Source organism: Apis florea, unplaced genomic scaffold, assembly GCF_048593485.1.
Source record: "Apis florea isolate Af1SG1 unplaced genomic scaffold, ASM4859348v1 contig_3158_pilon, whole genome shotgun sequence".
In the NCBI taxonomy this organism is placed as follows: Eukaryota; Metazoa; Arthropoda; class Insecta; order Hymenoptera; family Apidae; genus Apis; species Apis florea.
In genome coordinates this window covers 7,370,751-7,388,077 of record NW_028256713.1, presented here as the reverse complement: position 1 = coordinate 7,388,077, position 17,327 = coordinate 7,370,751, and the positions used below count along the sequence as shown (strand labels likewise).

Here is a 17,327-nt window from a genome sequence, read left to right as displayed (position 1 = left end):
GCCAGATACAATCTCTCTCTCTCTCTCCCTCTCTCCTTGCACGCTGGCTATCTATCTATCTGGCTGGCTGGCGAGAGAGCCGGCCTCACATACCTCCCGTCCTACGTAACGTAAAAATGCGTCTCCCGACACGCGTACAGAAAATATACACGGAGTGGCCTCTATTCACCGGCTCCTAGATACGGCTGATAGGAAGCTGGCTCGTGCCTACCGGTATCTACCCATTTTTTCCTCCTTTTCTTTTCTTTCTTTCTTTTTTTTCCCCCCTTTCCTTTCGTTGGGACAGGTCGTGCCTGGTGGGAGGGGATTAATCGTGTAGAGGAACGGGCAAAGATTTTTGGCGACTTTTTTCGAGCGGAGCGTGTTATAAAATCGTTATAATTTCGACTCGTCTCTCCTCCATGTCTCCATTTCAAAAGATGAACGAATAACGGTTGATAATGATCGAGGAGGGGGAGGGAGAGAGGTTCGAAGGAAAGGTTGGGTCGGTGTATCGATATTTTTAGAGCGACCGTTCCGCGGCTGAATTGGAAGCTGAGACAGAAGGGGGAGGAAGAAGCGTTTAAACGCTCCTCCAATGGGGGAAATTATATGCGGGGCCAGACGGGGCCGGACACCAACAACAACGGAAGATGGTCGGCAAAGATTTATTCTTACAATTACCGATAATGAAACGTAATGCGGCCGCTAGAACGATCGCGACGAAGGCTCGCCCTTCTGATTTCTCTCAGCCTTCGCTCCCAGACATCTCGAGTCGAGGATGGAGTTCGAATTTATCATTTAGAGATGTATAGAAGGGATATACAGAATCCCTTAAAAAAGAATTTCTTTCTTCGATACGAAATATATATATTTAAACGAACTCGAAGATTCGCGAGTGAAATAAATCGCCGGCAAAAAGGAAGAGAGATCGACGAAGAGAGAAAAATTGTATTCCAAGGGAGCAGTCTGAAAATGGCGGATGGTGATAATAATAAATGCAAAAGGAAAAAAGGTTGAATAGTACAGGTTCGAGACGATTTACAAGGGGAACCGAGTCGTTTATGCGTCCATAAGAGTACGTGCAGTTACCGATAATCCGAACGGGGTTGAGTTGCAGCATGTGTTCGAGGAGGTTTAATCACCGAGGATCGACGGTGGGATCTATCGGTGGGAACGCAGCGGCTTAAGGCGGATCCGACACGTTAATCCAATCGAGCGAAGCGCGACGACGGGGTCGTACGCGCAAATCGATCAAGGTTAATCGGGAGGGGGAGGGGAACCGAGAATTCGACTTTTAAATTCCTCTCCGGTCATCATTGGTCGTTTTTGCGCGCCACTCGAGAGGAGTGTTGTTTCTGGAAAATTATTTTAGAGGATAGATAATAATATAGCAACGTCGGATGTTGTGGGATATGTTATCGCAAATGCAAAGGGGAAGAGATAAAAATTATTGCAATTGATCCGATCGGGAAGAAGAACTAGAACTAGATAACTTTATAAAAGTGAAAAAGCGTAGATTCGTCGCTATTCCTCTCATTTTTTTATCTCATTTCTCGTGCTCGTTCATCTTGCAACACTCCAATTAGAAAAGGTAGGAAATTCTTTCGTACCTCTCTTGAAGCAGGATTTCGCAAAGAAAATTAGACATCGGATTGCATGAAGTATTCAAGGGATTTAAGTGCCTACTACGTACACATTTAAAAAAGACGAGGTTGACTTTGTTCCCAAAGGAGGGGCGTTTTTAAAAAAAGGGACCTCTCGTTGCGGGAGAGAAAAAAAAGTTCGAATAGGATTTTTCTACGCGTTATAGAGAGTTGAAAGAAAAAGAAAAAAAGAAAAAGAAGATGAGTAACGATCGAAAAGGGTCGCTGGGTCGGAAAATTTGCAAAAAAAATAGTCTGGAATGGTATCAAAAAAAAAAAAAATAGACACGAGGGTACGAGCTATAAAAGACGAACTTTTACCCGGAAAGGATTTTTCGACGCAACGAGTTTTATGCCAGAAAAAGTTCCGATCAAAATGTAATTGAGGGATAAAACGACGAAAAATTCGAAATTACTGAAATTACTTGCTTTGAGAATACATCGTTTGGAAATTTTTTTTTTAAAAATAAATACCAAGCCTTTTATTAATATTTCATTACGACTCGAAACTAGAAATGGAGGAAAAAATGAGAATCGATGATCTCTGGAAATATGTCGTCTGGAATTATTAAAGATGGACGTTAAAAATATTTTTGTTAGACGAAACATTCGCAGGTATTCTTATCAAATCGGGATTAAATAATAGTAGAGAGCAAAAATAAAGAGATTATATCGTTTGGAGTTTTTAAAAAAATAAACGTTTAAGAATCTTTCTATTAAAAGAAATATTTCTTAATCTTAATAATTTAAGTGTTATCGAATACGATATATTTTTGGATCCCAGAGATTAGAGAAGTTCTTCTAGAGAAAATTGAGAGAAATCTTCCACGGTATAAGTATAAATAAAATGCATAAAAATCAATTATCTATTCCCTCTCCGTGCAAAATCCAGATATTATCCAACTTTTCCCTACATTACTTAATCCCAAATCTAAATCAAACAGTCTTTACAAGCTACTCCAGTTTCAAAGAGATAAAACACGTTCTACTTCAAGAAGAGATACATATACACATATAAAGAGAGAGAGAGAGAGAGAGAAAAAAAGAACCTCTTAAAAGTTTCTCTAAATCTACAATTTCAATGATTCATTCTATTGAACCCACCTTCACCACAAGTACTAAAATCCAAGAAAAACCGTCTACCAAAAATATAAACGATTCCAGTATAACAAAACAATATAATAAACTCGAACTTTTCCAACTCGAGCTTTAAAACCAACCGCACAATTTCGCTCGAAAAAAAATCCTTTATTGTATAAATCCTACGCAATAAACCTAAACCCTTCTTCGCTATTAAACCTTCACTGCCGTCATTAAAAGTCTCTACTAAAGAGCCAAAAAAAAAAAAAAAAAAAAACCCGAATCGAAACAAAACCCAAGCAACTTCCACGAAGCGGAATAAAACGGAGGAGGGGAAAAATTGAACAAGGCGAAAGTGGAAGGCGGAACACGTGGCTCGATTTAGAGACGGGTCGCAAGGACGCGGCGCAGTTGCCGGAAAGAAAAAGCGTATACCTCGCGCAATTTAATCGGGGAGATCAGGTAGATCAGCTGGCGGAGGCAGGGAGTCTGGGGTGGATGTTGGGTTGGTCGGTCGCCGTGCGGATATCGACCCCGGGTTCACCGACCTTTCTCTCTCCGCCACCACCACCACCGACCCCTCCACCTGAGCCGCCACCTCCATCCCCCGTCGGCCACCAGCCTTCTTCTTTCCTTCTCTCTCTCTCTCTCTCTCTCTGTGCTACCACCCTGGCCCGCCAGCAGCTCTCAACCCTGCCAGATGTCCTCAACTCCTCCTCCTCCGGCACCCTTCATCGATCCACCTTGCGATGCCCGCTTCATTGAGGCTCCCTTCTTTTTATTCCTTTTTTTCTTTTCTTGGAGAGGAAGGAAATGAAGAAGGTTGAAGAGTCAGAAGGGAAGGATGAATTTATTATATTCGATTCGTCCACTTTGGAATCTTTGGAAATCGAGGACGCGTAGATTTTTGGGATAATTCTAGGCTACGTGGAGGAATATAAAGGTTTCTTTCTAATCGATGTGTTCTAACGATGATTGTGAAATATTGTGAAATTCTTACATAGAGCCAACAAATTTTTTTTTAATCTACGCGAACTTTCTAAATCTTCGAGATAGAATTCGAAGATTAAGAAATATAGAAAAGATAATAATTTAAGATTGAAATGTTGAAACGGTATTTAATTGAAATTCCTTATAATCTGTACAAGGAAATGTAAAACGTATTTGCTTCATTTCCTATAATATATAATGATCTCTTATTTCACGGATCGTTTCAACAGTGAAACTTCGAATATAATTTAACAAAAGCAAATCTTAATTTCTACTAATCTAAATTTCACTCGTTTAAAATCAAGCATTTCAAACATACCATCCATTCGCGTTAAAACAATTTTTCTACCCCGATAATTGATATATAGAAACTCGTCAGATCCCATATTTCAAACCTCTCTCAATTATCCAACCTGCCAAATAAAATGCATCGAACGAGCCCGGTTGGCGAATTTCAACATTCCTCCACAATCGGGCAACAGAGCAACGTTTTGAAACGCACAATTAGACATCGTGCATTATTCCCATTTCCTAGCCTTTCCAACCTAGCTGTCCCAACCTCGTTTTATTAACGAAAGCGTTCGCCTCGAGAGAAAGGATTAATGGACTCGATCCAGGGAATATGTTTCGCTATCTATCGAAAACAGACCGCTGCTCGGTTTCCCAACGACTGTGCAACGAAAATCGTTTCGAGCGGATCGCCGAACGATGGGAACTCGCCATTAGGCGAATGATAGAGCCACAGAGTTTCGAGACCGATTGAAACCAATTCTGATATCGAGATAATAAGAACGAGATTATTAGAATCGGAATTGGAGAATTTTTGGAAAAGTTTGAAGATACTTTTTATATACATTGAGCAGGTTATGGAAAATAGTATAGTATTGGAAGATAATGTGAATGAAGTTTTAAAAATTGGAAATTGGAGTTATTTCTTATTATCTTTGTTTGTGTGGAAAATTCAATTTTGATAATTTTTGCGTATTCATTAAAAATATATTTGTGAATTATCGATAGGAATTTTTGCCTCCTCCTGCTTCCAATAGCTTCCTCTACTCTATACTTTTTAAATTTTGATAGACGATAAAAAGTTTTGAAATATAAAAATAAAAAGTTCAAAGTTCAATTTTTGTTATTATTTATTCAACCAATTCAATTTTGAAATAATTCAAAATTCCAAAACAAAGATTAAAAAGAAACAGAATATAATGAATATCTCATTCAACGCAACTAATTAATTAAACCAAATAATTCAACCGAACAATCCATTCAACTTCAAACTTTAAAAGATAAGAATAAAAAAAGAAAATTCAATTAAAAATACAGTACACTCTTGTGTAACGAAATATGTATATTTCATTATATCCATCACGATCCAACCACTACTTTCTAATTCAACTGGAAATTCCAATTCAATTAAAAATTCAAACTCTTGGAAACGAAACAAACTTGAAAAGAGATTCGATTAAAAACACAGCCTAAACTTCAATTTCATTACACGATCAATGATCACTATCTCCTAATTCAGTGTCCAATCGCCAGCTCTATTCAACTTTCAACCCCAGACGGATACGACGAAATGGAAAACAAATTCGGCTGAAAGAAACCCATCCATTCAATCCCATTACTCAACTCAAACAAACAAACAAACAACCCCTCAGCCCGCTTAATTCAACTCCTATCCACAAACTTTCCCTTTAATTTCAAACGACATAATACGGCTAAACGAAAACCCTCCCCCTCGCGAAATAACCCGCTTCAATTTCATTACGCAATCCCCTTCGAAAACAATCCCTCATTTGGTCCACGCGCGAGAGAAGAAACGGCTCTCGATAATCAACGGGCAGAAAATTGGCAAGGGCCCTAAATGGGTCAGTTTACGACGAGTTTTCACGATTGTTCCGTCGACTGTTCAAGGGCCATTCGCTCTCAAATGGTAATACCTTCGAGATGCATGGTCGATCAGGAAAAAATGAAACTGATTACAGTTACGAACTTTTTATTCTTCATTCGCGGCAATTTTTTATTATGTTTTAACATTGATTCGACGTTTCTTAATCTTTCTTGAGATATTATTTCCTTTTATATAAAAAAAAAAAAACTAATACTCTAATTTATAATTATATAAAAGTTATATTTTTAACTTTGGAATGTAATCAATATCGAATTCAATTAATTAGCAATGTTTCAAAAGACTAATTCTAGACTAATTTCTAATCGTGAAGAGTTGTAAAAGTATCGCTTGTTATATAGAGTTTTGATCGATAAAATGCAACTTTGGAAAATAATTTGATAAACTGTTGAAAAAAAATTGCTCAAGAATATTGCAAAAGCAATGATAGAGGAAAATAAACGATTTCTCTAATATTGCTCCGATATATTAACGAATTATCATTAGAAAGCTCTTGTTGAATGGCGATTTTTACAAATGGATTATTTTATATTTTATTCCTAAAATTACAAGCCGACGAATATCAGAATGTAAAAGTGACTTAAATTTATGCCTTTTCTTATTAAAAATGATAACCTTTACCAATATTTCCACGCATAGTGAACATCGAAAACATTCGATATCGATTGGGAAATTTGCGTGACCATACGCAAGGTAAGAAATCCCATGTATCTTGCCACTGATCTTTTATCTCGACATTATTAATACGAACGATTTCGTATGAAATAACGGTTTTGCCACTTATCACGTTATAGATATATAAGAACATTTATTTGACGCATGCACTTAATAACAGAAAAACGATCGGGAAAATAAGAAACGAGAACTGTATATAAGAAAAAACGAGAGTTCCACGGACTGACGACGAAAGGTAATTAAAATACAGAGTCGATATCGCGGGTAATATTATCGAGCGCATGTAAATTGAAATACGATATCAGTTAACGATACTGTCTGCAACGCCATATGCATTCTCATTACTGCTATATTAAACTTGATTCAATTATACGATACACCGATTGCGCAACTGATCAATGACCGATGCTTGAAAATTAACGATAAGACAATTTTTATTTCGGAATATAAACGAATATTGTTGAATATTAGGGAAGATATAACGACAAAATCTACGTTAAAAAATAAATTGGAAATGTAAATGCGAGTAATCAGATCATAAAAATTAACGAGAGGTTAATTCTAATAATAATGAGTTGAAGAATTGTAACGGAAGAATTGTAAATGTACGTTAACGTGAAATATTTAGAAGAAATAATTTGAAACGTAACTAATCGAAATCTAAAATTAACGATGATCTAACTTTTCAAATAAGATGTTTGGAAAAAATAATTTGAAACGTGACTCGAAATATAAAAATTAATGAGAGGTTAATTTCGATTTAAAACGAATACAAAATAGACCAACTACGACGTATATCGAAAGTGAATAGACATAAATCATTTTTATTTGTAATATAAAGTTATAAAATTTAATGTAATGTAATGTAATGTATAATGAAATATAAGAAAATATGTAATTAAAATATCAATATAATATGTAAAAATGTAATAAATTAAATGATATAAAACTTACTTTTACGTAGAAAATCAAAACGACGCAATAATCGATGTAAACAAAACGACTTGCTACGCACAACTGCCGGAATTCAGCTTTCTCCCACTCCTCGCTTATTATACTTCGAACGTTTACATACATATTCTTACGAATGATTTTAATACGAAATCTATTCTAAATTTTTATTTAATAATTTAATATTACTCAAAAATATGCATTCTTCTCTGCACGTCAAATATTTGATTTTTATAATTATTATTTTATAACAATAAACACTAATTTGTATAGGTTAGTTTATATTTTTTCACTATAATCTACTTCCTTTAATCTATTCGTATAACGTTAAACTATTAACTAAGAAAAATTTATCATCTATAATTCGCAATTAAAGTATTAATACGATGATTGATCGATAATTGAATGTAAAAGAAAGAAAAAAAGAACAATTTTTAAACACTTTTCTTACTAGCTCATGTATAGCAACATGATCGAACACTCGTATCGAACACTGTAATATTCACATTATATCACGATTCATTCATACAATATGACCTCAGCTTCTCGCATTTTTTTGAATCACTTTTCGATCTGTTAACACGACTAAGAAATGAATCGCTCGAGGTGGTAACGCTATCCGATGCACCCTACATATTAACATGTAAATATATGTAAATACAGAAGGTGGGCGCGTCTCAAAAGAGAACAGGATTGCCAACTCCACTTGCTTGGCTGCCATGTTACGTAATTGTTCGTTGCACCGCGGCACTGCTTTCAAATATGAGAAATGTCGAGATGTTTCGTAGTTTTATAACTTATAACGAGTCGCGAATTTCGTGCGATTCCTCAACAATGAAAATCGACAATGCTATGCAATCTTGCAATGGCACGAAACTATCTCGTATCGATTTCGCGTCATCGCGAGATCGTGTAATCGATTGCATGAAGTTAGGTTAGATTATATGAAAAAAATATTCGTTTATAATCGAGAAACGATACTGATCAAAAGAAAAGAATTGACGGAAGAAGATTGTAGTGTTATTTGAAAACATGATTGCAATATGTAATTTTCTATAACTGAGAAAGACGAGTTAACTTATGAATTATTAATATGTAATCAATCTTGGATGTAATAAATTTTTTATTTACGAATCTCCTATTTAAAATGTAAAATCCCCTATTCATCATTGTATTTATATTCAGACTATATTATGTCATATTCACACTTATCTAATAATAAATTTCAATTTCTGTAATAAGTTTTTGGTTAAGAAATAACCCTATTAATAAAATAATTTTAAAATATGAAAATTTTGTAAAAGTTAATTTTCTTTAGAGAATTATACGACAGAATATATTTTCGTTAGTTCAATTTTAAGCGTAAACGTGATGATAACCTAAAGAGGACAACTAAAATCGTGAGAAACGTAATGAGTTTATCTTTCGACCAGTTGACACGTCGAAATTGTGAAAAATGATATGAGATTAATGTACATTTATGTCTACGTAGAAAGAAAAATCACTGGCACGACACAAATTATAACAAAATTGCAAATAATCCACGTAATACGAACAAACACGTTCTTCTTAATCAACAGGTTAACTTTACAAAGAATGACGCATCGAAGTGAGGGCGTTTCAGTCGCTTTTCGATTCAAAATTCTTGTTTCTAAAAATTATTTTTTAATTTCTTTTTAAAAAGTGTGAATATTACAATTTTTAATATTATAGTATTGTATTATATAAATTATGACTTATAATTACGGATTGAATGATATAGCGTATCATATATGTGTATTATTCACATATATATGATGATCTTTACATAATCGAAATAAGTTTCAAGTAATATTAATTTTTATTTATTTATAATATGTTTATGCAATTAGAAGAATGGTTATGTCAATGTTAAAATATGGTTAAAAACATAGCAATACATCATATAAATTATTCATCAACATCGACCCATTTACAATACAATTCTTCAACATTACAGTGGATCACATTATACACATTATTTTCTAATCAGATTGATAACTAAAAACGTGGAAATACAGGCTTACGACACATCATGCAATACGTCATAAAGCATTATACACATTCCATCCCAATTCATCAAAGATCTGGAAGAAACATAATACATTTCCATTTACACCTTGGTAATTAACCTAAATAAAATATCCAACGCTGTAAAAAGTTGCGTTTATTTTTTCTTTCTCTCTCTCTCTCTCTTACAATTAACCGTAAAATATAACCATGTCATGTCTTTTTTACAAGATCCAAGTTCAGAGCTGCAATTTATGAAAATGTCACAGAACATTTTTTTTTACCGTCTAGACTTCATCAGCATTGAGAATATATAAAGAGAACATTGCTTTGATTTAAAAATAAAATAATTATACGTTTTACTCTAATTATCAGAAAAAAAAAAAACTTAATTTTCAGTTGCGAAAAACATTTGAACTCAATTGAAGTATTCCGTGTCGTTTCTAAACATTCTCATTTACCGATTCCCTCTACGTATTTTTTCTTCAACTCTATTGTTACGCTTATTTCAAGATTAAAAAATTACTTTCTTCTGAACGAATCAAACATGGAATAAACGAATAAAAAAAAAAGAAGAAGAAATAGAAGAAGACACCCATTAAAAATTGAATATAAAATAAAATCTCGATTTACAAGATTAATTCAAATAAGGCAAAACATTACACGATTTTTAACAGAATCAAAAAGATCTGGAAGATCAAAGATTCAAAAATCGATTCTGATTCTGAATTTACGAATGACAACGGCAATTTACGATAATTTAAAAAAGAAAGAAACAACTGTATGACCGCAACAATATGGTTAACCCGGTAAAAGAGAGGAAAAAGAAAAAAAAAAGGAAAAAAGTTAGCCGAAATGGCGATCGCGGTCAGTCGTCTGTTCGAGAGTAAAACAACCGGCGCACCCTCGAGGAACTACCACTCCCACGGTCTCTGATTATCATTTAACCCGTTTCAATATGTCGGTATTTCTGCCTCTTAACGTGCTTGGAATTCTTGGAAAGTTGCTGCCGGTGAACGTCAATCTTCGTAATCGAGTTTCTCCGTGGTTTGTCGCAGGATCGATGATCGACGTCGACTAGAAGAAAAGAACGATGTTGTTGTTTCTTGAAAAAACATTTCAACGAAATATCCTAACCGAACTGTATCTTAATCTTAATCTTAATCTTCCTTAAAAAAAAAAAAAAGAAAAACAAAAATATCCATAAAAGGAGAGACAGATCGTTCATCAAAAATTCCAAAAATTCAATCATCATCATCGTCCCCGCGGAAATTAATCAATTAATTAATCGATCACGAACTTCCTTCCCGCGAAACAGCAAGAAAAATCGAACCTCTCCTCTCGAAGAGAGAGAGAGAGAGAGAGAGAGAGAGATCTGCATCATCGTCCAACTTCGCCTCTCCCCACCACACTCCTCCTATCCCGACACGATTCTGCAGACGTCGGTCCAGCACTGACCTACGGTTTTTCCAGAGACGCCAGACGGGGATGCGCCCCTCCCTCCCTCCCTCCCCCAACGGATGCAGACGCGGTTGCCGCAACATGGAAAGAAGAAAAGAGAGCAGAGTTTATAGAGAGAGCGGTGGAGGACGGGGCAGAGGCGGGCGAACACGGTATAGACGTCGGGACGCTATCCGGTCGATACAGGGAACCGGCAGACTAGGAAGTAAACCCGGGCATCAACCTCTCTCTCTCTCTCTCCGCCTGCCTGCCTGCCGCCGCCACCCTCCTCCTCCTCCTCCTCCGCAACAACCTCCGCGCCGGGAGGAACCCCCCTCGATCTCTCGAATTCGCTCTCGTCGCTGTTCGAGCGCGGGTGCAACGACCTCGCCCCGCCAGAAATTTGGATCTGGAGCGAGGCGGCTGCGGAGGAGGCCGGCCGCAACCTGTGCCGTGCATTTCGTAATTATCGACGCCGCCGGGGTCGGGGAGTGGAGGCGCGAAAGGGGTGGAGCCACCGTTTCCCGTCTCGCGAACATCTTTCGCGATATTAAACAAGAGGTTGTATTGACTTTGCTGTTCAGACCTCTCTGCGACTTCTCGACGGGGCGGGGCAACAGGGCGGACTTCGAGAAAAGGGAGGATGGTGTAATTTTAATTTCGGACCTCTCCAATTGAATCGAGATGAAGGGGTTTATGGTTTTTGGATTTGGATTAGATTACAGATCCTCTAAAAGCGACATGAAAATTCGAAAAGGTGAAATGTCGAAGCTTCTTCCTCGAGAGAGGAGACATTTATAATTCTATTCTCCGGTAATACGTTGAGAAACTTGGTCAAACTGTTCCAGACGAGTCGAACGATCTTCGATGAAGTAAAACAACGGTTGAATTATTGCGAATCGAGGCTGTCCTTTTGCCACCTCGTGGCAAATTTCTTGGGGCCGGAGGGAGTTATGGATATCGAGAAGTTTCGCTCGGGCAAAGTTGCCGCGAAAGCTTTCGCAAGTTTCTTGTATGGAGAAGGCTTGACTTGGTTTGATGACTCGCCGAGTATTTGCCGTGTTAATTGCGATGCACGAAAGTTTCGATAGAGGATATTGTCTTTGAGGCAAGTGCAAATTTTGCTTTGGGATAGCACGAGACGTTTGCAAGCGATAATTCCTAAGCGTTATAATTGATATAACGAGGAAGATGTTGTACGAGAAACGAAGGAATCGAACCGAATTGTGTCGTGAAAAAGATTACTGGATTTAATCGAATACATCGATTCAATAGAAGGACTTAACAGGTACAACTTCTCTTAAATTTCTCGAGAATATATTTTTAGAAAAAGAATCGGGATTTTTTCCTGTCACGAGAGAAGGGAAAAACGCATTAGATCGAACGAACGAGTTACTGACCTTAAATAACATATCGTGCGGTTTTTATTTATGCACAACCGAGTTCACGCACCAAGCAAAATTTAATGCGATACGACAGTCTGGCCAGAACGAAGAAAGGATCTGTGCCAAGGTAATCGAAATGGAATGCCACCCGTCTGATCCTTTTTTTTTTTTTTTTTTTCCATCTATTTCTTTCCTACTCGCCTCGTTTCGAAGCGAGACATTCGTACAACGTGTCATACGGTTGCTCGAAAGTTTTGTCATTTTTAATTTTTCTTCCTAAAAAATATTTGCACGATCGATCCTCGAGCTATCGAGAAAAATTATATTCGCGGCAAGGAGGGGACGCCAACTCTTTTTTCTTTCGATCGAAAATTTTGAAGCGCTGAAAATAGTGGAAACGTGCTCGATCGATTTCGCGTCTCTCCACGAGCAGTACAGGTAGACAGGAGAGGCACGGATCAAGCGAGCAATTATCTCTGGCAGAGACGTATCCGCGAGGCGAGACGCGACAAAGGTCGCCGCTGGCAGCAAACGTTTCACAGCCTCCTGACATTTCCAGCTTTGGAAAGTCTGGGAATTCGCGGGTCGTGCACTGTGGCCAATTCAACCGAGCCTGAAGAAAGGGATCGACCTGGTAAGGCATGTGTATATCCGGAACTTGAAATATCTTTGCCCATCATTCGAGAAACGAAGTGAAAAATGAAGAATTGGATAAAATAATTATCGTAGACGAGACTTTGAAATTTCTTCTCGATTATAGAAATAGATCCTCGACTTTTATTTTTATCCGTGTAATAATAATAATAATAATAATAATAAAAAGGGAGTCGTTTTGATACGTAAAAATTAAAGATGTTGTAATTACTTACTTTCTAAATCCAATCCGACAAAAAATCCAATCCATCAATATATACATAAATATTACAAGTAGTGCCACGTAACGTAAAATATATTCCTGATGTAATTTCTCAAAAATCATAATCGGGCGATTAAATCATAATTTTCTCTCTCTCTCTCTCTCTCTAATTAAATATTCAGAACTACGAGAGTTAGGGATAGAGAAAAATAAAAAAGAAATTCAATTCGCGATACGATTAATACCGGTGGTAGGCATAACGCTTAATCTGACACCGATGATCGACAAATTAATTAATAAGCGGAGCAACGGCATAATAAATTTCATCCACATTTTCTTACCACCACCGAGAAACCAGTCACGAGGACACACAATCACATCTGATCGGTGGAGGTGGAGAAGGGAAAAAGAGAAATCGTTTATCCGGTCAAAAATCGTTTATCCTCCATCGCTCTCCTATTCGTCCGACGCGCTATTAAACGTCCAACGCGTACGTGTCGCGCGGATTTTTCCTGGCACAAATTTCCCCGCGATGCAATCGTGTGCAAAGCTGGAAAACATCTCTTTCTCTTTCACGCGTGTCTCTCCACAACATAATATGTCGGCCGCCTATCTTTTTTTTCTTTCTTTTTTTATTCACATAAATTTCACGCTGTCTGAGCGATTCGAGCGCGATAGGAGCGCGTTCGAGCCGGCACTTGCAACCTGTAATTTACAGGTTAGTCGGAAGAAAGGGAGAAAAATCGAGGGAGATCGGATCTTAATCGATTACGGGTTATATTCTCTTCTTATTAAAATATCACATGACTTCCTCTCGACTCGTTGGAATATATTTTCTCTCTCTCTCTCTCGCTTCCTTTCTTTCGTCGATTTCTTTCATCGATATTTAATCGACAATTCGTACAAATATTATCGATTTTATTTAACCGTCAATTATCGAATGATTATGGATGAAGATATTTCGAGTCGAAGCGTATGACCAATTTCTTTTGATCGAATTTGGCGAAAATATAATGTTTCGTATCTTTAATATGATTGGAGGAATTGTCGATATTTCTCTCTCTCTCTCTCTCTCTCTCGAGTCGAACAAATCATTTCTATGATCGATGATCAACACGATCGTTCAATCACCTTGGATCCCGAGCGTTCAAGCATTTTTAATTAAACGCGCTGCACGTTCTAATAACGTTGAAAACGAAGACGAGCATTCTCAAGTTTTTTCCACGAATTTCGTTGTGAAAGAAATTTATTGGATCAAAGTGTCGAATTATCGATAGTTCAAGATTAATAATCGTTCAATTCGTAAGGAAAATGCTCGACCAAAAATTTTCAACCGAGCTGACGACATATTCCTATCCCTCCCTCTACGCTTTACACTACGATCGTTCCACTCGCAGCTGTGCAAACAACATCGTTCACCCCTCGACACGTACTTTGCAAAAATTTTAGACCGCAAGGGACAAGGGTTTCCTTGTTCCACGAAACTATTTAACACGCTCCATCAACTCCATCAACCAATTAATCAACTGCCTCCAACTGAACGAAAATAATTATCATCCAAAAGATGCAGCCAATTCCACCCCGATTAGACGCACGAAAGGTGGTTATGTATCGGCGGTTTTGCATCGCGTGTTACGTTTCACCGCAAATACTGGCCGAGAGAAGTTCGACCCGCTCCCCTCGTATCAAGGGGACGCGACACACCGTCTCTCTCTCTCTCTCTCTCTCTCTGTATGCGTGCGCTGCGAATGGAAAAGGCCGCGAATAAAATTCCGACCGCGAAGAAAAGTGGGACGCGCGTGTGCCGGCCGCAGAAACTGCACATTTGCATCTCTGAATAACCATACGTCACCGAGTAATAATCGCGAGATTTCACCCGATCCCGACGTCTAACAGAGTCGCTGACTAACCTCTCTCTCCAATAGATCCTCCGGGAGGGTATTATTTATTTATCGTCCTCCACGTCTCCTTCCTTCAAAACGTGTCCGTAATCAATTAATCTGGAAGAGTGAATTTTGAGAGGATCGTTGGTATTATTATCCTCTCCGATTTAAATCATATGCCTCGACTTTCTCCTCCAAGTAACGATCTAAACAATCCAATTCTCTCTGTAATTTTCATTCAACCGCCTCTTCCTCTCCGTTTCCCTTCTTTCTTTCGAATTGTTTCGAAAAGAAGAAAAGGAGGTTTCGCTCGAGCCGTTATCGCGCGTTAGAGAGGCGGCGGAATGGCATAAAGGGGCGCGGTGTGGGTGTAGACGATTCTATCTAAGTCCGAGGGCAATGCACCGACGAGTGCGTGCACGGCCGGGAGGAGACTCGCCCCTCCACAGAAATTCACCTGCGCAGAGGATACGATTCGAAAGGGGAATACTTCGTCTCCGGATATTTCAATTTTGGAAAGTTGCTCGTATTTTTTAAAATATTCGTTTTGAAATAACGAAGGGAGGGATGCGTTCGAGGAGATAATGGAAGAGGCGCGCGTAACGTTTTCAAAGGAGAAAGTGGCAGGTGAGTCGGGCAGTGGTGGAATCAGCTGTCGCGCTCTTCGATGCTAAAACAACCAGGTGTCTCAGAGATACCTTTTCTCTGATCTGAAATCAAATTAATACGCGCTCTTTGATTTCCAATAACGAAACGATAAATGTAAAATTTCTCGATAAAAAAGAAAGGGCAGATTCTAGCGAAAGAAGTTTTCTTCCGGATGAAAAATTTCTTTTTCGTGAGAGGCGAGAAGAAAAAGGAAAAGAGAGGGGGAAGGGTTGGAAAGAAGGAGCGCCGATACTAATTTCGTCGATCTTAATTGACCCGGATGCGGCCTGCTCGAGTGATCGAGTCGCGTTACACATCGATCATCCGTGGCAGTGACACGTGTTTCGTGCTAGCTTTCCGCCTTGGATCGATGTAATTGGGAACGGCTTCCGTGTCGTGGATACACGTTGCCTAAATACTTTATCTCGAAAGCTTCTTCATCCTTATATTACATCATCGTATAACGAACAACCGCGATTTAAAAAACGAATTTACGATGTTTAAACTCGAAAACTATTCTCGAATCGAAATTATTTTCGAATTCGTTCGGAAATTATACAGCTATCTTAAAAAGATCGTTTCCAACGAGAAGAAAATTACGAGGTCGAGTTGAATGGAGGATTTTTTCGCGATCCGAGTTTTATCGGTTTATAACACAATGAACGGTTTATTCGACGACTTTCGTCCACGGCAAATACCGAAGCGTGTATAATATCCCTGCAGATAAGAGTTTTTGCAGAGCCGTGTGTTGGGAAACGGTCACGGATTTTTCTATCCTCGCCACCAATTGCGTCACGATTTACGAACTTTTTCCGGACGAAAGGAATCCGATCGATAAACGATTTGTTTGGTCGTCGATAACACGACTTCCATTCTCGATAACCGATAACGACTCGATACATTTCGCGATACGGTCGTTCATCCAGCTACTTTCGTTCATTATTAACCCCTTCCCGTACCATGACGAGTCTGACGAAGATTTCGGCCCAAATCACGAGAAGATCACGATTCTTATAATCCACGTTGCAGAACTATTAATTTTTAGACTAAGTATCTTCCTATTAGATATTGATCCAAGATTTTTTCTTATAATTAAATTTCTTGTTTATAATGTACTATTTATTTTTAGAACAAACACTCTAATTTCTATTAAAGTATTGTCATTTATGAAATATAGTTTCGAAACTGTCATTTATTAAAAAAATAATAGATTTATAAAAGCGAAAAGAATTATTGTTCACGTCCAGAAGAGGTATATCGCGTTAAAGCGAACGAATATACTCGTATTGCAACTGTTTTCGAGCTAAATAGTACGGGAAGTGGTTAACGGCGAAGTTAAAGAAATTAGAATAATAAATTAGAATAATGACGGAATGGAAAATATTTCCGTTTCGAATTCGAAACTTTTCCCTCCCTTACAATATCCATCTTCTCACATCCTCGTAGTGAACAAGGGACAATCCACTCCAACGTCCACCTGGCACTGCCGAGGGCCTCGTTATCTCCGTCATGGCGGCCGGAAATAGGACGCCGATTCCTTCTCCGTTACGATGATCTTCCTTCCTTCCTCTGACCGTATCCTCCTCCTCGACTTTCGATCGATCCTCCTAGGATCTCCTCCTCGAGATATGCAGCAGCGGATGATACCTGGCCACGTTTTGAATATACGCGGATATTCGACACGGTACGAGTCGTGGATCTCGTTATCTAAATTAGAGGAACAGACTCTTTTCTTTTGTTTTTTTCTTTTTCTTCCAAGGGGATCTTGGAAACGTTATATATATATATATATATATATCGTCGACTCGCTACGTTACTTCAATTTCCTTGTTGCTTTCTTGGAAAGTATGTACA

General features: G+C 38.0%; 1 protein-coding gene across 4 annotated transcripts in view; it reads right to left on the bottom strand.

The window, feature by feature from the left end:
* The window catches only part of LOC116415347 (uncharacterized), a 102,092-nt gene that overhangs the window by 17,677 nt on the left and 67,088 nt on the right, over positions 1-17,327 (bottom strand). For 2 of the 4 annotated variants that reach the window (XR_015292507.1, XM_086909822.1), the window contains 2 exons: positions 14,853-17,180; positions 7,237-10,338 (listed from right to left, as the gene is read on the bottom strand). Coding sequence is in view for 1 of the 4 variants with exons in the window: in XM_086909822.1 (XP_086765948.1) it covers positions 7,237-7,359 (123 nt within the window). In the remaining 3 variants the exon portion in view is untranslated. Of the gene's footprint in view, positions 1-7,236; positions 10,339-14,852; positions 17,181-17,327 lie in introns of those variants that run through there. The other 2 variants (XR_015292506.1, XR_015292505.1) reach the window with 2 other exon arrangements.